This window comes from Tamandua tetradactyla, chromosome 3 (assembly GCF_023851605.1).
Source record: "Tamandua tetradactyla isolate mTamTet1 chromosome 3, mTamTet1.pri, whole genome shotgun sequence".
NCBI lineage: Eukaryota > Metazoa > Chordata > Mammalia > Pilosa > Myrmecophagidae > Tamandua > Tamandua tetradactyla.
In genome coordinates, this window is record NC_135329.1 from 11,260,836 (window position 1) to 11,288,835 (window position 28,000).

General features: G+C 40.8%; 1 protein-coding gene and 1 long non-coding RNA gene across 4 annotated transcripts; one reads left to right on the plus strand and one right to left on the minus strand.

The window, feature by feature from the left end:
* Window positions 1-27,260, minus strand: GTF3C2 (general transcription factor IIIC subunit 2). Of its 3 annotated transcripts, XM_077152422.1 has the most exons (20): window positions 27,080-27,260; window positions 26,525-26,622; window positions 16,286-16,555; window positions 15,806-16,127; window positions 14,935-15,229; window positions 12,707-12,801; window positions 12,231-12,308; window positions 11,986-12,084; window positions 11,322-11,549; window positions 11,041-11,152; window positions 10,718-10,826; window positions 9,782-9,807; window positions 9,472-9,601; window positions 3,399-3,543; window positions 3,139-3,300; window positions 2,857-2,944; window positions 2,474-2,602; window positions 2,031-2,183; window positions 1,312-1,419; window positions 1-1,033 (listed from the first exon to the last, which is right to left on the minus strand). In XM_077152422.1, exons 3-20 carry the CDS (start codon window positions 16,530-16,532, stop codon window positions 815-817), a joined length of 2,745 nt encoding a protein of 914 aa, XP_077008537.1. In that variant the 5' UTR covers window positions 16,533-16,555; window positions 26,525-26,622; window positions 27,080-27,260; the 3' UTR covers window positions 1-814. The 3 variants fall into 3 exon arrangements, with proteins under 3 accessions (XP_077008537.1, XP_077008536.1, XP_077008538.1); XM_077152421.1 differs by having other exon boundaries at window positions 26,525-27,260; XM_077152423.1 differs by lacking the exons at window positions 26,525-26,622; window positions 27,080-27,260 and adding an exon at window positions 25,889-26,168.
* On the plus strand, window positions 25,904-27,999 carry LOC143677002 (uncharacterized). The gene is made up of 2 exons (XR_013172338.1): window positions 25,904-26,347; window positions 26,510-27,999. It is a non-coding gene; the product is annotated as an uncharacterized LOC143677002 (long non-coding RNA).
* The last annotated feature ends 1 nt before the right edge of the window (window position 28,000 follows it).

Sequence of the window (28,000 nt, forward strand, 5' to 3'; positions counted from 1 at the left end):
AATGGTTGAAGTAATGGAAGATATTTAATCTAAAAAAGACTTGGGAAACACATGATAGCTATCGTTAAATACTTAAAAGGACAAACACAGGGAAGAATGACTAGATTTCCTAACACCCATGGATAAAATTTATAGAAGTATACTCTTTGACTTGATATAAAGAAGACCTTTTAAAACATGACTGTCTGGGAGTGATCAAATAGGGTCAGATGACCAGTAATGGGGAATATTTCACAAGCAGGAGCAAGTAAGATCTGAGTCACTGTCCTATTGGTAGGGGATTTGTGGTGTTCCTCAGTTAAATAAATACTATGAACAGCTTCAGCCCAATAAGCATCACCCCTCACAAGCCTGTGTCAGTTACTCTAGAGAGAAAGTGTGGGAAGGCAGTAACACTGGGCCCTGGAATATAGTCAGACAAGAACCTTCATGCAGATACGCTTTCCAATTCTCCAAACACCCACTCGCATGTGATCTCAAAACACCCAGTACCTTTACTTGGCTTTACCCACTTGACAATATGCTCAATATGAGCAATTTGAATCCCAAGCCTAGGTCAGGCCTGAGTGTTCTCATGAGCCATGGTTTTAGGCTGAGAAGCCTTGAGAGTTCATGGAGGGAAAGCCCCTCTGCCCGCAGGGGACTGTGATGGTCGAAGTCTGTGGAAGGAGAGGGATCTAAGGAGTCCTGGGGAGGCAGAACAAAAAGGTCCAGGCCTGGACAGCAGCATCACTGTCCAGGAATGCCCTGATTCCTGTGGCTCTGTGCACAGGGACCATTTCTTCTAGGCCAGCTTCATTCCAACAGGCCAAGACTAGGGACTAGGTAGAAGGTGATGGCTTGTTAGAGGGAAGCCAGGCCCTTTAGGTGGGGAGGAAGGTTGAAACATAGTACTGAAGTGAGCTCGGCTTTCAAGCTGCATACGGTGGCCCAGTGGAGAGGTGAGTCCACGGACAAAATGGATCCGAACCAGCCCTGACTGCCCCCCAGATACCAGCCAACCGTAGGAGTCCAGGTTTGGGCTGAAACGTACCTGTAAAGAGAATTTAAAAAGAGAGAAGCTTCTGGTTGGTGATGTAGGGTGAGTTGTAGCTATATAAAAAAAACACAATGGGCCAGAGTCTGAAACAGATGTGGCAGTGAGAAGACAGTGAGTGAGGTATGTCTATCAAATGCTAGATGATGAGGTTGCTGAAACTTCTTTCCCTCCTAAAACCATGTTACCTTCTCATCATCCATTTCACTGACCACAAGCCCAGAGTTGGAGGAAAAGCAGAGTGAAGGGTGGAGAAGATGAGTCAAGGTTTTTACCTTATGAATTGCCTCCAACTGCAACCTGTCCAGGCACAGCTGAGAATGCCCCTCTCTCTCCTGCATACGCAGCACTGGTTCCCTATGGAGCAGATCATGGAACGAACCCTGGGGGTAGGGATGGGGGCGGGGGAGGTGTTAAAGGGATGGAAAAAGTGAGCAGCTTCTAAGTTTTGCATCTTTGTGTTGGAATTCTTTAGGGTTCCCTACTGTGATGGTGAGGTTCTGGTGTCAACCTGGCCAAGTGATGATGCCCAGTTGTCTGGTCAGGCAAGTACTGGTCTTACCGTTGCTGCAAAGATATTTTGTGGCTACTTGATAAACCGGAAGGCTGGTGTGTTAAATCATTGGTTAGTTGATTGCATGTGGCTGATTACATCTGCGATCAACTAAGGAGTGTCTCCCACAATGAAATAATCGAATCAGTTGAAGGCTTTTAAGGGAGAAGAGAGACTTTTTCACTGCTTTGTCAACCAGGGAGCCTCTCCTGTGAAGTTCGTCCAGACCCTTCATTAGAGCTGCCAGCTTCAGTCTGCCCTATGGATTTTGGACTCTTCCATTTCCATGGTTATGTGAGACACCTTTATAAATCTCATATTTACAGATCTCTTCTGTTGGTTCTGTTTCTCTAGAGAACCCTGACTAATATACCTACTATACAAGGACTAAAGCTTTCCACCTTTTCTAATGTCCCACCCATTCTCCTGGCCCCAACTTACCAAATCTGTGTCTTGAAAGAGCAAGTAGTGATGGTTGACGGTTTCAGCATAAGTTCGAGCCTTGGGAGGATTAGGGGCTCCAGATGAAGCAGAAGAATGATTCTGACCTTCAGGGCTTTCTTGATATGGCATCAGATCTGCTTTATATATAGGCTAGAAAGGTGATCATGAAATTAGGTTCTATAATACTGACCATAGAAAAAAGGAAAGGAAGAGGAAACTGATTTGGGGCAGGAGAGACTTAAAGATGGAAGAAAGTAGTATGTTTAACTATATGTCAGATGGAGTACACTTGGAAAAATTATCCCAACTCTGCACTAAGACTTTCAGGGATAATATCAGGCCCAGGAGATCTGACACTAATTTGTACTCTACCAGGAACTGGGAGGGGATGTGGATTTGGATCTAACAAATGGGGCTACATGAGATATTCATATACATACGAATCTTCGCTCAATAGGTCGCTTGACATTAATTGGGTTCAGTGTCATATCAGGCAATATGGCTGCAATGAGCTCTCCAGATATATCTCCTGCAGCTATGGTTCCAAGCCAGTCTGATCCTGAAAGACTCTAATAGGAAGAGATCACTTTCATTCATATATTCATTCAGTTCTATAAACTGGCAATAGCTACTCAGTATGAGGGGAGAAAGACATATACACACACAAAGAATAATGACATCATAACCCATGTCTGTGGTGACAGTTACTACAGACCTATCTTCTCCTCCTCGTACCCAAAATACAGCATCTTCCTGACCACCATTAGGTGAGTACACAATGTTTTCCTGTGTAATAATGACTGTGAAAGAGAGATGGACTCACCCAGACAGTGCCTTTTCGAGGAGCAGTGAAGTAGGCCTTGAAACCAAAGTAACCAGCATCAATATAATGAATTCCACAGAGTCCATAACTGTAACAGAAAAATAAAATAAAACCTCCATTTTTCTAAGATTAGATTAGTTTCTTCTCCCCAATTCCTTCCAGAATTCAAACTACCTTGGTGAAACAACTCTCAACCCTCCTTTCTCCACAACAATCTGTCTCCCTTTTGTACCCCAACCCACAGGGCCTGCCCCCAGAACTCTTATTTCTATCCTGCCATACGAGGCATAGCAGTTGTCCTGAGCCACAGTGACACCATTGTAGGGGAGCAGCCAGGCCAGCTCTGTACTCAAGAAGCGCTTAATAGAGTTTATTGGTTCATAAGGCCGTCGAAGGTCCCAAAATTTGATTTTCCGGTCGCTCCCAGCAGAGACCAGGAAGTGACTGTGAAAAGAGGGGATAAGATCAAATCTTAACAAATCTGGAAGCGTCAGCCTGTTCCAGTCCTCACCTGCCACCTCCATGACTCTCCTCTCCTCTACCTGTTAGCTTTGCACCACTGAAGTGTACGCACAGCCTGGTCATGGGCGAGCAAACACTGGAAGGGGTAGAGCTTCAAGGAGCCATCAGATAGCCGTATCCGCTGCAGAGGTGAGTTAGTAGGAAGGTTCCAGAATACCACCATGCCTGAGACAGGGACAGAATGTGTAGGCATTAAAGGCAAGTTCTCTCTTCCTTGCTTTAATTCTGATCTCTGGGCCCCTAGGACCTTTGACTATCCTCAGAACCAAACTCTTATGAAAGGGTATGGAGATCATGGTTACCTACCCAAGAATCCCTCTAATATTTAAGTAATCAAGTTGATACTTTAGCCCCAATTCTTCTCCATAAAAAAGTAATAGCTTGGTCTGGGACCTGCAGTTAAAAGAAGATGGGTTGAATGTACCCAGGAGTAGCTTCTATTTTCTACTAAAAAGCAAAGGAATTTGAAAAAGGCATAAGCTCTTTACAATGAGGATTGACAAACTACAGCCAATGCATCACATACAGCCTGCCACCAGTATTGCTATATAAAGTTGTTTTTTTTTACCTTTTTAAATTGTATAATATAATACATATATATAAACAAAGAAAGAAAAAAGCAATAGTTTTCAAAGCACTCTTCAACAAGTAGTTACAGAACAGATCCCAGAGTTTGTCATGGGCCACCATAACATCATCTCAGATTTTTCCTTCTAGCTGCTCCAGAATATAGGAGGCTAGAGAGAATTTTTTTTTAATAACATTGACTTTTTTCCTCCTTTTTTGTGATAAAATAATATATACAAAAAAGCAATAAATTTCAAAGCACAGCACCATAATTAGGTGTAGAACAGATTTCAGAGTTTGGTATGGGTTACAATTCCACGATTATAGGTTTTTACTTCTAGCTGCTCTAAGACACTGGAGACAAAAAAATATATCAACTAATGATTCAGCAATCATATTCATTTGTTAAATCCTACTTTCTCCATATAACTCCACCATCACCTTTGATCTTTCTATCCCACTCTTCAGGGGAATCTGGGCTATGGCCATTTTAACTTTTTCATGTTGGAAGGGACAGTTAATAATATGGGGTAGGGAGACGGAACTAGCTGATGTTCTGGAGAAGCTGGGCCCTCTGGGTTTCAGGATTTATCTGGTCCAGGGGCCCATCTGGAGGCTGTGAGTTTCTGGAAAGTTACCCTAGGGCATGGAACCTTTGTAGAATCTTATGTATTGCCTTAGGTGTTCTTTAGGATTGGCCAGGATGGTTTTGGTTGGGGTTGGTATATAAAGTTTTATTGGAACACAGCTATACCCATTCATTTACCTAATGTCTATGGCTGCTTTCACCTTACAGTAGCTGAGTTGAATGGTTGCAAAATGTCCATATAGCCCACAAAGCCTAAAACATTTATAATCTGACCCTTTACAGAAAGTAAAAAAAGTACTGTTCTAACACAAAGAGAACAGGCAAGGAGCCAAAAGCCACAAAATGTAAAGGGATGGAAAGTCAATGGACAACTGACCAAAAAGCTAAATACAAGACTGATGGAAGGGAAGGTAATTAAATCAATAATTTTGATTAAAAAAAGGACAAGTTATAAAAAAATTCTTTTAATAATGGGGTTCTGCTTTGATCAAGATGGTGGAGTGAGGGGCTTCAGAGCTCCACCCCCCGAGACACTTTGAACAATCAGCAATAACTGACAGAAACATCTTTCTCAAAGCTCTAGAAAACAAAGAATTGCAATAATAAGGAAAAAGTGCCAAATCAAGAAAAAAGGCGCTTAGAAGCATAGGATTCCTGGCTGGCCCCTTCCCCACACTCACTGATTATGGTAGTTAGGTTCAGGTGTCAACTTGGCCAGGTGATGGTGCCTAGTTCTGCTGCTGTGGATTTGAATCATTAGCCTGTGAAACTCTTCTATGGCTGATTATATCTGCAGTCTCTAAGGGGAGTGCCTTCTACAATGAATGATGTTTAATTTAATTCATGGGAAGCTTAAAAGAGAGAGCTCAATGTAGCACAGCCCAAGGAGATCAGCATACCTCATCTCAGGACTCCAGGCTCAGCCCAGACCTTTGGAAATGCAGAAAGGAATCACCTCGGGGAAAGCTGTTAGAACCCAGAAGCCTGGAGAGAAGGCCATCAGAGATTGCCCTGTGCCTTCCCGTGTAAGAGAAAACCTCATATGAAAGTCAGCTGCCTTTCCTCTGAAGAACTTAACTTTTTTTTATTTTTTGGGGGGTGGAAATGGAGCATGGTCTGGGAATTGAACCCGGGTCTCTGCATTAAAGGCATCTACCACTGAACCACCCATGCACCCAAGACCTATATGTTTTTAACTAAATCCCCTTTTATTAAAAGCCAACTTATTTCTGATATGTTGCATTCTGGCAGCTTTGGCAGACTAGAACTGGTTGGCCCCATCCCTACTCAGCAGGGAACTGGCCTGTGCTCCCAGTGAGGATCTCTGGTACATTCTGAAAGGAGCAGAATAACCCTCATGCACAAACTGGGAATGAGTGTATGTCTGGCCCAATCTGTCTGGAAGTGACCTGAGAGAGCTGCTATTCCAAAACTTGCCCTGCGCATAGAAGGCAGCTCACTGAGCTTGCCTACAGAACACTCCAGGTGTCAGTCCCACTACCAAAATAACTACTGAACTGGCAGGATCTGCCTCAATCAACTACTGGAACACTACACTTTAGTGGAACACTGTGCAGTATACAGGGAAGAGCTGGAAGAAGAGGTTAGTAAATTGTCATAACACTGGTGATTTTCACCCTCCATCTAGTGCCTACCCTTCCTCATAGCAGACAGCAGTGGGGACTACACACCAGACTTCTGGTGCAGCTTGCTGGTGCGAAGATGTGCTATCAGGACCAAGTCTTCCAAAATCTGGGGGTATAGTCTGGTTACTGAACACCGTTTCCACTTAGCTACTTCACATTGTAAGGTGGCATTGGTCCCACCCCCCACCACCATCCCCCTTTCAGGGAAAAGCAGCAGAGGATTCTAAGAGAGTTACACTATACTGAAATTGTCAAAATCCATAAAAAGAAGATTTTGAAAGCAGAGAGAAATATGAGTTGTCACATATAAGAGATCCCCAATAAAATTAACGAGCAGATTTCTCATCAGACACCATGGAGGCCAGAAGACAGTGGGATGGCATATTTAAAGTCTTTAGAGAAAAAAACATCAATCAAGATTCTGTATCTGGCAAAATTACATTTAAAATATGAAGGCGAAATCAAGACATTTACAGACAAACAAAACACTTTTAAAAAATGGTCCCACAGAAATCCTAGAATGAACTGGAATGCAGCATCAAGGAATTGAGAAAACTTTCTCGACCGAAAGGGCGAAGAGAGAAATGAAACAAAATAAAGTGTCAGTGGCTGAGAGATTTCAAACAGAATCAAGGGGTTATCCTGGAGGTTATTCTTATGCATTACACAGATATCCCCTTTTTAGTCTAAGGTGTACTGGAGAGGCTAGAGGGAAGTGCCTGAAACGGTAGAGCTGTGTTCTAGTAACCATGTTTCTTGAAGATGATTGTATAATGATATAACTTTCACAATATGAATGTGTGATTGTGAAAACCTTGTGTCTGATGCTCCTTTTATCTACAGTATGGACAGATGAGTAAAACAACATATGGATTAAAAATAAATAAATAATAGGAGGAACAAATGTCAAAAAAAAATTAGATGGATACATGGGGGAAAATGTACCTATTGTAAACTATGGACTATGATTAACAGTTAATATTTTAATACTCTTTCATTAACAGTTAACAAATGTATGACACCAATACTATGGGTCAATGGGTGGGGATGGGAGGGATAAGGGGTATGGGAGGATTTGGGTTTTATTTTTTATTTTTACTTCCTTTCTGGAGTAATGAAAATGTTCCAAAATTGATCATGGGGATGTATGCAGAACTATGTGATGATACTGTGAACCGGTGATTATATACTTCAGATGATTGGTACGGTGTGTGAGTGTATCTCAATAAAACTATATTAACAAAAATTCTGATAAAACAAAAACACAAAAATATTTTGAGAAAAGGAATAACAACAACAAAAAAAAGTGGTCCTAAATATGATCAAATTGCTAAAAGAAAACATGGACAAAAAAACTGAAGGACATCAGTTCTCTTTAAGATGAACACAAACAGAATATCAGCCGACAGATGGACATTATGAACAGGAACCAGACAGAACTGAAGACCACAGTAACAGAAATTTCAAATTCTCTAAAGGGATTCAACAGCAGATTATAGCTGGCAGAAAAAAGGAATAAGTGAACTTGAAGATGTGAAACCATCCAGTCTGCGGAACAGAAAGAGGAAATAATGACAAAGAGAGTCTAAGGAATTTGTAGGACACCATCAGGTCTACCAATTTATGCATTGTAGGAGTCCCAGAAGGAGAACAACAAAAAAGGTAGAGAGAATATTAAAAGAAACAATAGGGCCACAGTGGCTAAGAAGGCAGAGTTCTCGCCTGCCATGCCGGAGGCCCAGGTTCGTTTCCCGGGGCCTACCCATGTTAAAAAAAAAAAGAAACAATGGCTGAAAACTTCCTAAATTTAACAAAAGACATAAATATACACATCTAAGAGGCTCAGTGAATTCAAAACAGGATAAACCCAAATAGACCTGTACCACACTACATTATAATCAAATTGCTGAATGCCAGAGACAAAGAGAGAATTCAAGAGGGAACCATGGAGTCAAGAAGACAGTATTATGATACATTTAAAGTGCTGAAAGCAAAAAATTGCCAACGAAGAATTCTATATCCAGCAAAAATGTCTTTCAAAAATAAGAGAGGAATTAAGACATTTCCACATAAACAAAAGCCTAGGGACTTTGTCACCAGTAGACCCACCATACATGAAATGCAAAAGGGAGTTCTGCAGATTGAAAGGAAAGAACACTAGACAATCAACTAAAGCTACATGAAGAAATAAAAACCTTTCTTATAATGACATGATAATGACATGATAAATATAAATAGCAATATTATTTTTTATTTATAACTCTACTTTTTACTTCTGACAGGATCTAAAAGGCAAATGCATAAAATGTAATGATAAATCAATGGTTTTGCACTCATAATGTATAAATATGTAATTTTTCACAAGAATTACTTAAGTGTGGGGGGAAAAAAGGGGTATAGGAACACAGTTTACATATGCTATCGAAATTATGTAGGTACCAAAGCAAAACAGTCTGTTACAGATTGAGGGTGTTAAATTTAAGACCCATAGTAACCACAAAGAATATCAAAGAATATGCAAACACCCAGAGAAAGAGTACAGGTTACTAGGGATGGAGGACAGGGGCAATGGGAAGATAATGCAAAATGAGTCTAGGGTTTCTGTTTGGGGTGAAGGAAAAGTTCTAGCAATGGATGATGGTGAGGGTATTACAACATTGTTAATGTGATTAATCCCACTGAATAGTATTCTTGGAAGAGGTTGGGGTGGGAAGATTTATGTTGAATATATGTTTATACAATTAAAAAAATAGAAACAGGAATCAAAGAGATAATGAAAATCAAATGCAACACATGATACTAGATGAGATCTTAGGAATGGAGGAGAAAAGGCTCAAAGGACATTAGTGGGATGTAAGAAAAAATTGGAATACAGAATGTAAGCTTTATATCTATATTATATACAATTTTTAATATATTTATTTCTCTCTCCATCTAATCTTTTGATCTGTGTCTATGCACAGAGAACTGCATGAAATGATACCCATCTCTTCTTAATTATTTTCTAAGTAAAAAAGTCTAGTGACTTTTTCTTTCTTCTTTGTATTGCTTTAGATAGCTTGAATATTTCTAACTATATAACGCCCAACACTGAACCAAAAAAGAAACAACCAAAACCAAGCATATAAAAAAAGCTTAAAGAAAAAAAAAAAGATTAAAGAACAATAGCTCCTGGGTACAGTGGTACAATGCTCGCCTTCCATACAGGAGACCCAGGTTTGATTTCCGGACCATGCACCTACAAAAAAGGGAAAAGAGCAATAGCTCCTTATGTCTGGTTTTGTATTTTACCATTATAGTATCCAGCAGCCAGGTGGTGGTGTGGCCGGGTGGGCATCCATGCCAGGCTAAGGCACTGACCACACTCAGAGGGGTCTGTGGCTTGCACAGACCCCACCTGAAGGGTTGCCACACATTGTACCTGCAGGGACAGAAGAGATTGAACTAGGGTTAGGGATACCTACCATTTGAAATAATGGCTCAAATTAGTGTTCATTCAAGAGTGGAGACGTTTTTCAGAGCTAGGGGACTCACTATGGGATTAGTAGAGGGAGGGTCTAGAAGATGGAGCCTCAGCTAAAGCAACAGGTTCTTCACTTACCTTATAGATGGCAGGCTTCATTGTATCTGTGAGGGAAGAAACGCAGTAAATGATGCTGGGGGTTCTGAGGCCTCAGCCTTTATTCAGGCTTTGCACTCTGGCCCACCCTTCAGTAAATAACCATCACTTGTATTTCCTTGAGAAAGCCCTCATCTTTCTACCACTAAATTTACAAATGCACCTCCATCTGCCCCATCTTCTTTCCTTCTGTTGTAACTGCTGGTATCCTTCCTCCTATCAGAATGGCTAATCCCTTTACTCTGCTGTCTTCTCCTTCTCTCTCATCTTTTCCAGAACTTTGCTTATTTTCCTGCTTTCTCCTGAACTAGCTATCTTTCTTTTTACTAGATCATTCCCACATTCATGTGTAAACATGCACTACTGTTTCTACCTAAATTAAAGAAAAACACCTTCCTTTAATCTATACTCACCTCCAGCCACCACTCATATGTCTTCTTCAAGCCAAATTCTTGAAAGAATTGTCAACACTTACTGTCTTCACTTCTTCATTTCCTATTCCCTCAACTGACTCCTCCTCCACCAGATCACCAAATATGGGACCACCCATGGCTTAAACCCAGATGCCCTCATCTGGAAACATTCAGTATTGCTGAAAAACATATTCACTAAATAGAAGCTTCCCATCTCTGATCCCTTCCTCTTCTTGCTCATCTTCGGCTCTATATTCTTTCCTGATTCTCACAATAAAGATATTGTGAGCGTGTTTCAGTTAGGAGATTACAAAAGAGAGTACCCCCTGCAAGCTACTAAAAAGAGAGCTCAAGAACAAATGTGTAAAGTCAGAATGAGAGATATGGCTGGGTAAGGCCATGCTGTAAAGAGTATGAACTCGGAGGAGTCTTAGGGGTTGATGAAGAGGCCCCACTAAACTCTGGCCACCCACAGCAGCCCCATTCTCCTGGTCACGCTACTTACTTGGGGGCTGCTGAGCCAGCAGAGCCTCAGGATGGGGAAGACTGAACAGCAGCACCTTCCCATCTGAGCAGGCAAGAGCCAAGAGACCCAGCCGGGGCAGGAGTGGAGCCTAGAGGGTGAGACCAGATCTGTGTTGAGGCTTGCTACCTTCAGGCACCTCTCAGTAAACCTTTGAAGTTTCAGATCCCTGGAAATATGATAGGGAAGTGCTGGAAACACTTGACCTATCACTCTCTAACCTCCTTTCTTCCTACTGTGGGAACTCTCAGGGCCTCTTTGTTCTGGTCCTGAGTCCAAGGGCCCACAAGCATCTGGGAAAGTACCTTCCGAGGAGTGCCTGGAAGCTCCCATGCTCCACTTGGGCAGAACTTGAGGTCCCAGATGCAGCCGTGATCACAAGCAATCCCATAGACAAAGTGGGCTCTGTTGCCAGGACTGTGGAGAGAAAGTTTGTGGGGAGAATGGGTAGAAGTATGGTTCCAGGGCTGCTGGAGCCTATGTTTCCTTTGTTTCAATCTACTCCTAGTCCTTCTACATTGCCCAGGCCCCATCCTTCTCTCCTCCTCAACCACCTTCCCACAGCAGTGTCCCAGCCCCACCTCACCAGCTTTCCTGCTGCAAGGTCCCAAGGCCCCAGAGCTGGAGCAGCCCTGGGCCTGAATGAAGCTGGCTCAGAGAGTGTGTCTCATTCATGTCAGGGCTGGAGAAAAGGGCCACATACTGTGAGGCTGCTGCCCCTTCTGGCACTGGGCACCAGTCCAGAGCCCAGAGCGGTCCCCCTGTGAAGAAGGACACATCCCAGCGCTCAGGGTGTGCTGTGATCGAGCTAAATCTAGAGAAAACAGAAGGAAGGTGTAAATAAAAGATAAAGAGGACAGAATATCAAGAACAATCTCTAGGTGAGAACAGTCCTCATTCACGACTTTCCTTCCCAAAGTCTATTCAGATCTAGTGCATCCTCAAAGACGATGGGCTGTTTCTTCTGGTTCACTACAGTATTCTCTAGGGCTAGTCTGTCCAGGTCTATCTGAGTGCAAGTGGCCTTGTAAACTGGTTTAACCCTCAGTCTCCCTAGCTTCCTTCAGTCTGGCCAGCTCAGCGATGAGCACTGTGAATTATAGACAGCTGTCCAGCTCCAGCCAGGACTCCTATCCCTGGAACCAGCACTGGGGGAAGGGCAAGGCTAATATGTCATTCCTTTCAACTTTCATTTTTTTCCTGTTTCTGTGCTCCTAAAATCAGAAAAAAAGGCTGAGGCAATTCTTTACCTGTTTATTCTGTACAGTGTGCCATCTTCAGGAAGCCCTTCACGTTGTACTGAAAAGAGTGGCGACTTCTCCTCCTGAGGCAAGTAGGGAGCTGCCTCACTGGAGGAAGGAAAAGGGAAGAGCATGAATTTGAAAGAGTTTCACCAATCCCAGGATTCTAATTACAAATCTAAAATTTTCTGTCACCATTCTGTCTTTAGTGGCGCCACGCCTTCCTAGGTTTCAGAGATGTCTCTTCAACTTACATTTCAGATAACAAGTGCCATTTCCAGGCCAAAGGAATCCATTCAGCAAATTCCCAGTATGAATGCTTCTGTTCTCGGCTAGAGGAACAAAAGAAGCATAAATGAAGGAGTGGAGACATTCTTGGCAATACTGTCCTATAAAACTTATGGCGAGAATGGAAGTAATCTCCATTTATGCTGTTCAATCCAACAGCCACTACCAGCAACAAGTAGCTATTGGGCACTTGAAATGTGGCTGGTGTAACTGTGGAACTGAATTTATAATTTTAATTAATTTCAAGTTCAATTTAAATAGCCACAAGCAGCTGGTAGCATAGCTCTTGAACTCTTGTCTTTGGGAGAACGCCTGTTTGTAATGAGTGACATGGTGGAGCTCTGCCCTGGGAGCGCCTTCTCTTGTCCATTGCTCCACTTCCAGATCCTGCTTTGCACTCCCATACCACCCTTCATCTCTAGCCCCATTCCCCAAGACTCACAGGGCCTTGGTGAGATGGAGGCACTTCCAAACAGGAGCCATGATTTGATTCAGTAAGCCATTGGGAGCCACGCCTCGACAGTGCAGCTTCTGCTTCTGTGGGATGAAAAAGAAGAAAATGAAAGGGAGAGAATTTCATAAACTGGTGAGAAAGTCCCCAGTAGATAGTTTTCTCAGTTTTCCTCTGCTTTTACTTCTTTTTGCATTATTTTCCCCTCTAGCCTCTGCCCTCTCAGCATCTTAAAAGATATGTTTCAACCATTTCAATGATTTCTCCACCTTCTCCTCCGTCAAAGCTGCAAAATCTGTTATCTATTTTTCATTCACCTTCCTTGATTTCTCCATGGTACTTGATTTTCATTTGCTTCTTGAAACTCCTGCCCAATGGAATAGTTTCTCCTTACTTGTCCCACCTCTCTAATATTCTCAATTTCCTGTGTAGACTCTCCCTCCTCTGCTTAGTTCATTCAATGATGGTATTCCCTCAAGTCCTTTCTGTCTTATTCTTGCCCTCTCTCCACACTCTCAAGGCAATCTCATTCATTCCCATGGCTTTGAACTACCATCTTTATGCCAGATAACCAAATTTACACCTAAGTAGATGTCAACTTTTCACAGTCCCAAATTTTCTACAAGTTCTTGACCCATACAGTGCCATGCGGAATCACATTAGGGCCTGAGGCAAAGAGAAAAATCAGCAATACAGCTCCTGCCTTTGTTTAAAAATTTGATATTTTGTTCATCATGAATTTGTTGCATTGTTTTTGATTTCTTAAAATACTGCATTGGAACATCATTTATCTTGATGACTAAGTTTTTTGGTGCTCCCTTAAATTTTGCACTCAAGGCAAGTAAGGCATTTGTCCCCATATATACAACTGGCTACCGGGCATTTCCAGCTGGTTGGCCCATGGCCTACAGGCGACTCCAATGTAACATACAAAAAACAGAACTCATCATCTTCCCTGTCTACCTTCATCTCCATTCCGAAATTCCTGTTTCAAAGTTCAGTCTATGGGGCACAAGCTAAGCTAGAAGCTCCTATTCAATGTCTTCTTTTCCTTCAACTCCCAAGTTATATTTATTCTCTTACCTCTTGAATCTGCCTCCTACCTTCTGTTCCTTCACTGTTAAGACTCAGGCCCTCACTATGTCTACCTGGGTAATCACAGCTGTCTTCTAATTGTCAGCTGCAACTTGACCTATTTTCCTAACTGATCATGTCATATTCCTACTTAAAATCTTTGTTGGCTCCTTGCATCCTAAAGAATGAAAGGCACTCCTTTTAGCTACTATATCAACAGAAGAGTAGAATATATAGAATAAAAATAAATAATAGGGGGGAACAAATGTTAAAATAAATTTAGTTTGAAATGCTAGTGGTAAATGAAAGCGAGGGGTAAGGGGTATGGTATGTATAATCTTTTTTTTCTCTATTATCGTTTTATTTCTTTTTCTGTTGTCTTTTTATTTCTTTTTCTAAATCGATGCAAATGTTCTAAGAAATGATGAATATGCAACTATGTGATATTAAGAATTACTGATTTATATGTAGAATGGAATGATATCTTAATGTTTTGTTTGTTAATTTTTTTAATTAATAAAAAAAGATAAAAAAAAGAATAGATGCTGAATTTTTTTTGTCAAATGCCTTTTCTGTATAATAAAGATGATAATGTGGGAAAAAAAAAAAAAGAATGAAAGGCATCCACTTAGCACGGCACACAATGCTCTTATCAATCTCTTAGTCCTTTCATCCTCTTGAGTTTGAAAATCCCCTGTCACTTTACCCCAGGCCCTATGCTCCAGCCATAACAACCTTCTGGGAAAACCATCCTCTCAAAGAAACTTCTATTCATCCTTCAAGGCCCTACTCAACTATCACCCCTCTGAGAAACTGAAGCTGTTCATCACTTTTCTTCTACATGTCAAAAGCATTTTGCTCAGTCTTGAAACAGCACTTATCACACTGTGACCTTTTGAGAGGCAGGACTCTGTCGTATTCATATTTGTGCTTCCTAGCACAACAGGATGCTCAACACATGAATGAAGAATTTGTTTTCTACTCACCTCCCATTTCCCTAATACCTCAAATTTCTTGAAGTTATCCATATCTTCTTTTACCTCCTTTAACCATCATAGTTACTAGGCCAAAACTACCTGGGCACCCTGCTGTCTCTCTAAAAATCCTACTATTTCCCCATTCACTTTCTTGTCCATTCGAGTTACCCCTGAAGTGGATCTTCGGGGGGTGCTTCGGGGCACTGGAGGCTCAGGGTCAGATGAACTCTCACTTGGGGCCTCACTTTCTCCCCCATCTGCAGCCTCAACCTGGAGAACAAAGTCTTCATCCCGTGCAGTATCATCCTTTTCCTCCCTACCACCCTGACTTGTTGGCTGCTGTCGGCTTTTCTTCAGTTTCGTGGGGTTGCTCAACTTGGGGCTCTCAGGACAGGACACTGGAGCCGACAGGGCTGTTGATAGCTCTTCAGCCAATCCCAATTCCTGAAGATACAGAAGTGCCCTGTAGGAGAGGGCAGGATCAGAGCCACACTCGCAAACACTTAACCAAGAGCCCAATTTTCCAGACACTTTGATCGATTCTTATCTCATTTGTTCTACCCAGTAACCATGTGAAGTAGTATTACTTTCCCCTTTCCCTCTGATAGATGAAGAAACAAAAATCCATGAAAGTTAAGTAAACTGGCTAAGATAACAAATGTGAAATCTGAACCCGTCTTTCAACCCCAAGTCCAACGTACTTCCCAGTTTACCACAGCCAAATATCACAGAGGGCAAAGGGAAAGAATGGAAGGGTACATATATATTGATAGCCACTGGGGTGGCAAAATAGCAGTGAAGTGCTGGGGGATTTATGAAAAGTATAGGGTACAAGGTACAGAAAGAATATCTTCTAAACAGACAGAAAGTTAGCAATGGAGAAAAGATGCTGTGGGGAGAGCTAGAAGTCTGCTCAAGTCCTTCAGAACCAGGCACCACCCTGCTTACCTGACACCTCATCAGAAATGTCTTAACTCTCCAACATCTGCCCACCCTGATCCCTTCACCCCTCCACGAAGTTGTGCCCCACAATCCTTACACTTGGGCAGCTCTTCGGCGGGGTCGTTTCCCAGGAGGGGTCTCAAAGTCCTCAGGGGGCCTCTTTGGAGGTAGAGACTCTGGCTGATCTAGGCCTTTTGACAACTTCAGCAGCAGCAGCTCTGTCTTGGACTTTTGACCTTGTTTCTTAGGCACAGGAGTGGATAGAGGGTTGGATTGATCTAAGAGACCAGGAACCAGATGGGTTGATGGAGGATTAGGTTGTCGGGGCCTTTTGGGGCCTTTTCGTGTCCTACCACCTCTCTTCCGGCTTGGCTTGGATGCCCTAGGCTTCGAGACCTTTGACATCTCTGAAGAAAGATCTGTAGAGAAGAATATGGGTCTGTGAGATTGGACCAGAGCTCAGGTAAACCCCTGCAAAATCATACTCAGGTTTGTAAGATTCTATGAGCTTGACCTGCTCTCTTTCATCTTAAGCTAAGTGCAAGAAAACAAAAAGATGAAAGGACAAAGTACATACCCTGTTGTTCCAGTCTAGAGAGGCTTTCTTGCCCTGGAGGGAGCTTCATCTTATTAGAAGAGTCCTCAAAACCAGGCAGATGGGTAGGTAAAGGCATCTCTATGGAAGCCTCCACACTTGTCGTTTCTGAAGAGTCTTTGACATCAAGCTGGTTTAGCACCTCTTGTCCAGGAGAGTCTACCACAGTCATGTTCCCCACGGGGCCGGCCTCCCCCAGGTCAACACAGCCGACCCCGCAGGTATCCATCAGAACCCCCAAAATGGCTTTCCCTGCCATACAGAGACAAACATATGAGTAGAAGGCAGAAGCTAATTATATTGCTTACATATACCATTAGCTAAGATTTTTCTGATATCCTGTCTTTTTCTCCCCTCACCCCTACAACCAGAAACCTAACCTCCCTGATTATTCACTCAGTCACCTTCTACATGTCAGGCACTGTTCAAGGCTCTGATAATATGGTAAAATGACAGATAAGGTCCTTGCCTTCATGGAACTTACACTCTGAGGGAGCAGACAACAAAGAGGTGAGCAAATTATTTATAAAAGTTATCTATTAAATGCTTATTTTATGCCAAGGACTCTAAGTGATTTATTTACATTATTTAATTTTAAGCTCATGAGAGTTCTTATAAAGAAATTAAAGTGAATGCATAATTATTTAACTCTTCTCCCTGAACCCAATGAAATGAATCACAGTCTCCTCACCCCTCAAAAAGAAAGAATGAATACATTACCTATTAGGAATCTAGGGACGGGCCACAACTGTCAGATACTACAAAATTTAGACAAAACTGAAGGAAGATGCCTAAAGCTAACATCCATCTCTGTGAATATTATATTAATCAGGGAACATATTTATTAAAAAATAAGTAAAAGAAATTTTGAGTGCCCTGCCATCAACCATCTGTTTGGGGAGGGTGGCTAGGCCATGAGACAATTAAGGAATATCCCATGACATCAAAGGACCACTTCCACACTGAAGAATGGAATTAAAGAAAATTGTCAGGAATCTTCATTTTCTTCAAACCCAGAGTCCATTCTGTAAGCAATGGATGAAAGTAACCTAACAGAGTTAAACAAAACACTGACCACTAAACCAAAAACATGAGCAACACAGAAGTCCTCAAGGACCCAGTTTTTGGCCAGAATAACTTGCTTTCTTGTGACAAAGAGAGGGAAATAGCTCAAATCCCAGGAGAGACTCCTCTGTAGGTCTGTGTATGTCTTAAGGATAAAGAATTCATAAGCCTCAGTGGAAAAGTATGATAATACAAATAGAATAAGAAATACCTTAAAGCTATAGTCTAGGCAAATTATAAACTGTAGCAATACCCAACCCTCTAAGTCAAGTACTAAGAATACAATACAACATCATGTGCTTAGGATACAGTATAACAGTGTTAAGATAAATAGAGGTCAATGAAAATCCACCTTATGTAAAGGCTGCTCTTTGGTAAATAGCAAGCCTTCATAGTATTACTCCATTCAAAATTAGTAATAAACAAAATAGATCCAAAATGGAACCTATGCACAGGTGCTACAGAAAGAATAAAAAGGAAACAAACAAAGATGAAAAGTACCCTTTGGAAGAACTGCTCCAGAAAGTTTCCAACAAAAACTTCTAGACTTCCAAAACAAATAAACAAAACCAAAACAGAACAACAACAACAAACCAAAGAGACTATGGACTCCAAGAAACAAGAGTAAAGGAGATGCAAGAGATCAAAGAGATAAACAGTGGCAAAGAAAAAAGTGAGCCAGCTGACAGGCATAAGGAAAGAAACTAAGTAAAAGAGTAAAATCATAGAAAACCACAGGAGAAACGACAAGTAAAAACAATTCTGCTGAAAAGAGAATCGGTGTTGTGAAGGACAATCTTGAGAAAAATCACACAGATTACAAAGAGATTAAAATGATTAGCAAAATGATATAGATGAAAAGACAGTGTAAAGTCAGCATATGACAAGAGAGCAGAAAAATGGGAACAGGAACACTTCAACATTTTAACAGGAGATTGTGAGGCATGCAGGTAGGTGAACCTTGAGCACATTATGTTGGGTGAAATAAGCCAAAAATGAAAGGAAAAATATTGTAAGACCTCATTAATTTGGACTAAACTATAATGAGCAAAACTCTGAGAATTTAATTTGAGTGCATAGGTTATCAGGGGATAGAACGTGGGCAGAGATTGGGCACTTGATGATTAAGGAGTACAGAGATGTTCGATAAGGCTTATTGTAAAGGTTCCTAGATTGTAAGCGCTTACAACAGTCACATCCATTTCTCAGTTTTAACTGTTATTCCTAAATTCTAAGATGCTGAGCTCTTTGTACATAACCCAGTAGTTTCCTAGAACTTTGGGTATTTGTGTGTCCCCTGAGACTCAAAGTTAGAGTTCTGCAGCTCTGAAAATCAGCATTACTCCATACAGCAACTGTTAAAGAAGCTGAAAAAGAGATGAGGTTTCAATTGATATATGAATGAAATGGACTTGGTTAGGACTAAGGTAAATCAGAATACAGGGTAAAGGATGATACTGACCATATTTTAAAACTTTAATTTCTGTGTGAGACCAAAAGAAGATGTATTTATTTGGTACAAATTTATATTTTCTGTAGCATACTTCTTAATTTAACCTGTGTAGTGAATTTATTTAAACAACATAATTACATGGGACCTAGAATAGGGAATGAGATCTTGTTATTATGTGCAAGAATGTAATACCCCAAAATACAATGTAATACCCCAAATACATCCCAGAGTATTTTTGGCAGAAAATAAAATAGTATTTGCAAAGTCCCCTTGAAGGACTGGGGAAAAATATGGAAATATTAAACTTTCCCACCTGGGGAATTCCTGATATTCTCTCAAGCATTAGGGACTCCCAATTTAATAAGCCAAGCCCTCAATCTTAGAGCTTGCCCTTATGAAACTTAGGAGAAGCTAAGCCTATTTATAATTATACTTAAGAGTCACCCCCAGGGAACCTCTTTTGTTACTCAGATAGGGCCTCTCTCTAAGCCAAGTCTGCAAATAAACTCACTATTCTCCCCGCTATGTGGGAAATGATTCCTAGGGGTGTAAATCTCCCTTGGCAATGTGGGACTTGACTCCCAGGGATGAGTCTGGCCCTTGCATTATGGGATTGAAAAAGACTTTTTGACCAAAGGAGGAAAAAGAAATGAAACAAAATAGTTTCAGTGGCTAAGAGATTTTAAATAGAGCTGAGAGGTCATTCTGGGGGTTATTCTTATGAATTATATAAATATTCATTTTTAGTTTCTCATGTATTAGAATAGCTAGAAGGAAACCATTAAACTGAAACTGTTAAACTGTAATCCAGTAGCCTGACTCTTGATGATGACTGTATATATAGCTTTTATGGTGTGACCATGTGATTGTTGAAAACCTTGTGACTGGACACTCCCTTTGTCAAGTGTGTGGGCAGACGAGTAAGAAAATAAATAAATAAATAATGGAGGTGATAAGGGCTATGGGATGCTTGGGGTATTCTTTTAATTTTAATTTTAATTTTTAGAGTAAGGAAAATGTTCTAAAATTTATTGTGGTGATGAATGCACAATTATATGATGGTACTACGAGCCATTGATTGTACACTTTGGATGATTATATGGTGTGTGAACATATCTCAATAAAATTGCATTAAAAAATTTAACATGAGAAAGTTTCCTAAAATTAAAAATATAATAGGAAAAAACTCACTGAAATAAAAGAAGACCTCAATCTACAGATCAAAAAGTGTAAAGGGGGAAAAAAATCAATAAGAATCCTCAAGTCCAAGAATTACCTTATAAACTCATCCACTAAAAAGAAAAAAATAAAGATTCAGATTGGTCAAGAAACCAAGATCAATTAAAATACAGAGCAAATGTAAGCAAAAGAAATAATCATGGTGATAGCAAAACTCAATTCAGGGAGAAAGGTATTAAATAGGACAAAAAGGGAATACTTTACAATAAATAAAACTTTAAATCATATAAAAGATATGTCATGAATCTTTAGACATCAAATAAAATAGCATCAAATATACAAAGCAATATCTTTAGGAAATACAAGAACTACCTCAGTCATTAACAGATCAAGTAAAGGGCAGGGAAGATATTAAAAAAATAATGATTGACCTTAGTATTAGTCAAGTTTCAGTTGCACAGAACAGAATCTTCTCTAGCCAGATCAAGCATAAAGGAATTTATTAGAGTTATTATACGGTTTACATCAGTGAACGTCAAAGTATGATCCCAGAACCAGCAGCATCAATATCACATGGGAATTTGTTAAAATGCAAATTTTCTGTTCTATCCCAAACCTACTGAATGAGAAATTCTGGATATAGGGTAAGCCATTATTTAAAAGCCCTTCTGGTGACTTCACGTGCAAGCACACAGGATCATTGGGAGGGTTGGGTGGGTGGGAGCACAATTTAGGAACAACTGCTTGTCAAATTGGGAAATTGCTTCTAGAATTGATGGTTCAAGAACCACTTGGCCCTAATGGACAGTGGTGACGGTAAGCTAACATTGTAATGTAATTAATGCCACTAAATTACATATTTTAAAAAGGCAAATTTTATGTTCTCTATATACGTTGCCACAATTAAAACACAAAATAACCATGTGTTGATTCAGTCACCTGCTGAATCAAGAAGCTGCTGCTACCCTGACTCCTGAAGAAGACTACTCGAAGAAGACTTGTATTAACCATATAGCTTTCTACAGTGTGACTGTGTGATTGTGAAAATCTTGTGTCTGATGCTCCTTTTATTCAGGGTATGGACAGATGAGTAAAAAAAAAACAATAATAAGGATAAAAATAAATAAATAATAGGAGGAGAGAAAGAGTAAAAATTGGGTAGACTGAAATACTGTGGGTCAATAAGAGGGAGGGTTAAGAAGTATGGGACATGTGAGTTCATTTTTTTCCTCTTCATTTCTTTTTCTGGAGTGATGCAAATGTTCTAAAAATGATCATGGTGAATAATACACAAGTTAGTGATGATATTGTGAGCCACTGATTGTATATGCTTGGACTGCACATGTATGGATATTTTTTTAACAAAAATTTAAGAAAAATTAAAAAAAAGAAGCCGCTGCTACAGCTGGTGGCTCCATAAACAAGTTCACCTCTGCCATAATCAGAAAGCTACCAAATTAAAATCGAGAACCATACCATTGTCACAATCTGCACCAGCAAAATGAATGCCTTCTGGCCTGCCTCTCTCCTCTCTAAACTCAGGTCCTAATTCAGATTCTCCAAGAACACATTTGATTAGCAAAATCTAAATTACATTCAGACATCTGGATGCAAAAATCCCAGAAAATGAAGCTTATAGTTTCTCAGTCTCTCAAACAGAAGTTGTTTATTCTTTCACATCCCACTTACCTCAGGGAAGGAAATGGGGTCAGTGTTTTCCCAATTCCTCTCCACTGCCACTTCTACATCAGGAGTCCTCAGCCTCCTGTAAAAACCTCATTCCTCTAAAGCTGATAACACTCAGCTAAACCACTGCCACCCACTCCACTGTCATACCCTGGACCTTGTCACCACCTACACCTCTTAACCTCCAAAATCACAATGACATTCCAGTATCTGATCACAATCTCCCATCATTACACCTAGATTGCTCAGCTACTCTGACTACATTTATTCTTTAGACATTGATGCCTCAAATTTCTCCCTATCAGTGACATCCTGTCTAGCTTCTATATTCCTTCATTTCTGTCTCTTGATAGTCTGAACTTTCTTTCTGCCTGACTTTGTTTGTTCCACGGAACTGACAAAATTTAAACCCTGGATGAATGTAACTTTCCATCTTCTGCACACCGAAGTTACTGAGCACTGGTAACTGAATTTCCTCTCTAGTCAGTTCCACACCTGCTCTCTTCCAATCTCTGATGCCTCAGTTCTCAGCAGACTTTGCCTCTGATCTCTTTCCCAACGCCATCAGATGGGAAATATTCCCACTTCTTGTCAAGTTAACTCTCTCTGCATCTGAAGCTCTCATCCAGTTACAAAAAAACAACTGGCCACTTTCTAAAGTCAAACCTTCCACTTGTGTTCCAGCCATTCCCCCATCTCCTAAGGAAACCCTAAATTACTGATTAGTCCCTTGTTTTTCATTGGCTCCTTCAAAATAGCACTTAAACATGCTAACAATTAAATATGTTAAAACACATACATTACTTCTTCAACCTATTACCCCTCCAACTACCATCCCCTCCAGGTTCTCACAGTTGAACTTTTGAAAGAGTCATCTGCCCATCTGTTTTTATTTCCCTGTTTCATTCTGATTGGGATTAATCATCACTAAAGCTCACATCACTAATAATCGCTGGGCCATTTAACTTGACCTCTCAACAGCACTGACAGAATTTACCATTTACTTCTTTCTTAACAAATTATTTCTTCTTGAGAAGCAACTGAAGTGGAGTAACCTTCCAGGTTTTTACAAATTTTCATAAATCTTTTGTAGCTGTCTCACACACTTACTTATTCAGCAGCTTTTTCTATGTTTGCAAACTCACCACTTTTGTCTTTCTAAAGCATTCAACTTAATTTGCTTTCTTTTCTTTATGTTAGAATGGTTTTTACAAAACTTTTAGTTGATATTAAAGACCTATAAAATGTATAGAATATAAAGACTAGCAATAAAACAAACACCTATGTATTCACCACATTTCAACTTAATTTAATGAGAACAATAACTCTTTTAGGACCAAAATTTCTTTAAAATTTAAATACATACAACATTTAATAAATGGAAATATTATGACAAACAAATTGATGTAAAAAAATTTGGGGGAGAGAGATTTGAACAGTGAATAAAAAAGTATTTGCATGTACTAAGAAATGATGAATATGCAACTATGTGATGATATTAAGAATTATTGATTATATATGTAGAATGGAATGATTTCTAAATGTTTCGTTTGTTAATTTTTTTTAATTAATAAAAAAAGTTTAAAAAAAAAAAGTATTTGCAAAGTCTCCTTCAGGGAACGGTGAGAAAGAGGGAAAATTCAACATCCCCAAGTTGAATTCTTGATATTCTCACAAGCAGTGGGGACAACCAAAGCAACAGGCTGAGCCCCCAATCTTGGGGCTTGTTCATATGAAACTTAACCCTACAAAGGATAGGTCAAGCCTACTTAAAATTAGGCCTAAGAGTCACCCCCAAGAGAACCTCTCTTGTTGCTCAGATGTGGCCTCTCTTTTCAGCCAACACAACAAGCAAACTCACCAACTTCCCCTTGTCTACTTGGGACATGACTCCCAGGGGTGTGGACCTTCCTGGCAACGTGGGACAGAAATCCTAGAATGAGCTGAGACTCAGTATCAAGGGATTGAGAAACCCCCTAGAATGAGCTGAGACTCAGCATCAAGGGATTAAGAAAACCTTCTCAACCAAATGGCAGAAGAGTGAAACGAGACAAAATGAAGTGTCAATGGCTGAGAGATTCCAAACAGAGTCAAGAGGTTATCCTGGAGGTTATTCTTATGCATTAAATAGATAGCACCTTGTTAGTCAAGATGTAATGGAGAGGCTGGAGGGAACTGCCAGAAAATGTACAGCTGTGTTCCAGTAGCCATGTCTCTTGAAGATGATTGTATGATGTACCTTTCACAATGTGACTGTGTGATTGTGAAAACCTTGTGTTCGATGCTCCTTTTATCTAAAGTATGGACAGATGAGTAAAGCATACGGATTAAAAATAAATAAATAATAGGGGGAACAAATGTTAAAATTAAAAAAATATATATTGGGTAGATGGAAATACTAGTGGTCAGTGAGAGGGAGGGGTAAGGGGTATGGTATGTATAAGTTTTTTCTTTTTATTTCTTTTTCTGGAGTGATGCAAATGTTCTAAAAAATTATGGTGATGAATATACAATTATGTGATGATACTGTAAGACACTGATTGCACACCATGTATGGAATGTTTGTATGTTAAGATGTAAGTGCTTATACATTGTTTTATCAATTTAAAAAAAAGCATTCCTACCCTCTTTTATTTTCTTCTAACAATTTTTCTAGTTTTGGTTCTTACATGTAGCTTTTAGTCCATTTAGAATTTTAATGTTTGATAAGAGATATGAGTATTTACTTGTTTCCTCTTTATTTTCCCTGAAAGTGTCATAAGATAGGAATTATGCCTTTCTGGTTTATTACTGTATCCAGAATCTGATACATGGTGATGAAATAATAAACTTTCATTGATTAAATGACTGATTCTTCAAAATTAAAAAAAAAAATCCCTGTAAGAATTCATTTCTCATGGAAGGCAGCAATAGAGTATAGTAGTTAATTTCCATTTATAAATTCACAATACAAACTTTGAACACAGTAAAGAAAGGGGTGTTTAGTTAATTTGTACCATAGGGTTTATAAAATCTTACATTTGTACCCCACCTTGTCTGCTTCCCTTACTGCCCCTGGCTGCCAGCCTGAACTTTCCGGTCACAGAAAAATAATTATATAACACTGCACCCCAAGTATGGAATTATTTTAAATGAGCTCTTTGATCTAATACACTGTTTGCCAAAGGATTCCTATGGTACATAGTGGTATGCAAGATGAATTTTTAATAGCACAAAATACAAAATAAACATTTTTATTCTACCAGTTGTATTTTTAGTTTAACCTGTATTAAAAACCATAAGTAACATCTAGGAGTGAAAGTCTCCCTGGCAAAGTGGGATATGAATCCCAGGGATGAGCCTGGCCTGGCACCATGGGATTGACAGTGCCTGCCTGACCAAATGGAGGAAAATAATTATAATACAATAAGGTATCAGTGGCTGACAGAGTTCAAAGAGTTGAGAGGCTATTCTAGAGGTTACTCTTACGCATGCTTCAGCTAGATATTGCTACTTATCATGGATTGCCAACCCCCAACCAAAATCATTACTGCTAACCCTAAAGAACATTTAGGAACTGAGATTCTACAAAAATCCATGCACTATGATTACTTTCCAGAAACCTACAACCTTCAGATGGGTTCCTAGGCCAGGTAAGTCCTGAAACTCAGAGGGGCTAGCCTCACCAGAACATTAACTGGTTCCATCCCCTAACCTATATTGACAGCCCTTTCCAACATGAAAAAGTTACAATGGGCAAAGTCCAAATACCCCTAAAGACTGGGAGAAAGATCAAAGAAGAGGGAGGAGTTACAACAGAGAAGACAGGATTTAACAAATGAGTATGACCGTTGAATCATTACATCAATATTTCTTTCAGTCTCCAGTGTCTTGGGGCAGCTAGAAGGACAAACTTAAAACTGTAGGAACTGTAACACATACCAAACTCTGAGATCTGTTCTATAACTACTTGTCACAAAGTACTTTGAAATTTATTGCTTTTTTGTATATATTTTATATTTCACATTAAAAAAATAAAAACTATAGCCCAGGAAATCCATGGTTTCATCCATATCGCAGACTAAAGCAGTCAAACTTTGGAAATGAATCAACTTAACGAAAACTAAGAAAATAATAGTACAGTTAATTAAAAGAACGGTAAAAATGGTGATGGTACAGAAATGGGGGTTGGCTACACCCGACACCTCAACAAAGTGAGTTACCTCCGGTGGGGTCGAAGTCGCCACCTCTGCCTTCCCCCCCAGACTGCCAACATGTCGCGGGAAAAGAGGACAGGACAGGGAAACATAACTGGCCCTTGGCTGCGCCAATGGGGTTGCAGCGCGCGGGGCATAACCCTCGGGGTAGAAGAGTCTCATCAAGGGAGGGCTGGGACACAGCTAAAAGGGCTGAAAGTCCAGCCACCACTGCAGGGACGACTGCCTGCTCTTCCTCAATCCTGGCCTTGGGGACAGCTCTCACTACGTGCTTGGACAAAGGCGAGCCCTGGGTTTATCTAAGACTAAGCACTTGGCGCGAAGCAATTACTATAAGTTCGCGGGTCCGAGGAATGCGATGGAAGCAGCGCGAGCCGGGACACCGGATGCGGTGTTACTAACAGCGCCCAGGGTAAGAAGGCAAGAACCGTTGTTAGCAGGGATGGTACCGCTCTGAGGAAGGAGGTGAGGAGCATGATGATTTTCTGTAGGAGCGCAAGGGCTGGAGGTCACAGTGCTGTGCGGAGAGGCACTAGCGGAGCTGGGAGTTGGTTCCCAATATTTTAAGTGCTACTGGAAAAGAAGAGAGAGGAGTAACCATGCCCCCCCTCCCCCCCGCACGCCCAGCTGCGGTACACTCACCCTCACCAAAGTCCTTCCGGAAGTCCAAGTTCGAAGATGGCGCCGCCTGTCTGGTCGCGGTTTTATGACGAAATCTAGTCGCTCCTCTTCATCGAACCCTAGGGCACAAGGTAAGCACGTGAATTTGTTCCGGAGTTCGGGCCCGGCTACGTTTTCTATTAGACTCGGTAATCCATGGTGTAGTACGGAAGGAATTACGGAGCCCTTTGGGAGCCGGTGAAGCTCTCGGGGCCGCCTAGCCGGGCAGGGGACGCTGCATGGCCTTCTGGGAAGTCCAGAATCCAGACGGGAAGGTCGACGCCTGCGCAATGACTGCATTCGCGCCCGGGTGGGTTCCCACACATCCTCGTCCTGAGTCTAGACGACGCGGGGGCCCAGGCCTACTTTAGCTCCCGAGCAACAGACCCTGTTTTGGTCAAGACTTCCGGGCCTGTGGTGGGCAGGCCGAAGCTGGGCCTGAGAGTCTTTAACTACAGCCCTGCCACCGTCGGAGCCCCGCAGAGAAACAAAGAAAACCCTGCCTCCGGCCGCCAGAGGATAATGGGATTGTCCTACTTCCACCGTGAGGCGTCTCCCGCAGATCCAGTCACTGGTGCAGTCAGCGAAGGACCTGAGACAGAAAGAAAATGAAAAGGAGCGTGGGAAGAGATCAAGCTAGAAAGGAAGGCGCAGGGTTGGGGTAGCCTCCACTCCCGGAGTGAGCCTCGGCTTGGTGCCTGGCCTGAGTGATAGCCCTTGCTCCGTTCCCCCACTAGAGGGTGGATGCAGGCGGAGAAGGAGAGTACAAGTTTCTGTCCCTTCCTAAGACACTTTAAGCCATATAAATGTCACAGGTCTCGACATAACAAGTAGGTGACTGTTCAGGATGTGTATATAGGGACAGGAAGTGGTGGGGTAAACCATCCTTCTTCTTCCCAATAATTTCACGCATTAAATTCCCTTGGTTTCCTTGTATATAACATTTAAGAATATGAGGAGCCAACTGAAACTTAAAAAAGTAGTAAGGGGAGGACACCCAATTTCATTCCCACTTGTCTTATGTTGCTTGTCTGATGGAAGCTCTCAGTTTCAAACGTTTACTTCTCAATTGAACAGATTTATTTTCTCCATTCCTCCTGCCTCAGATTTGGGTATTTTCGTTTGAGGTATTGCAAAATCTTGTTTCAACTAACGACTTTTTATTCTTAGGAATAAGACATTCACATGGTTCAAACGTGGAAAGAAACGAAGGGTGTAAAGTGAAGACTCCTTTCCACCTCTGTCTCCAGCCACCTAGGTCTTATCCACAAAGGAATCAGTTTCTTGTTATTAGCCCAAGATATTTTATGTATTTGTATACATATGCTAATATGTTTTCCCCATATAATACAAACATAACTATACACACTGTCCTGCATCTTGCTTCTTTTAATCTAGTGTACCTTAAGAGATGGTTAATTTCTGTAAGTAAAAACCTTTTTTATGATTGCCTGTCAT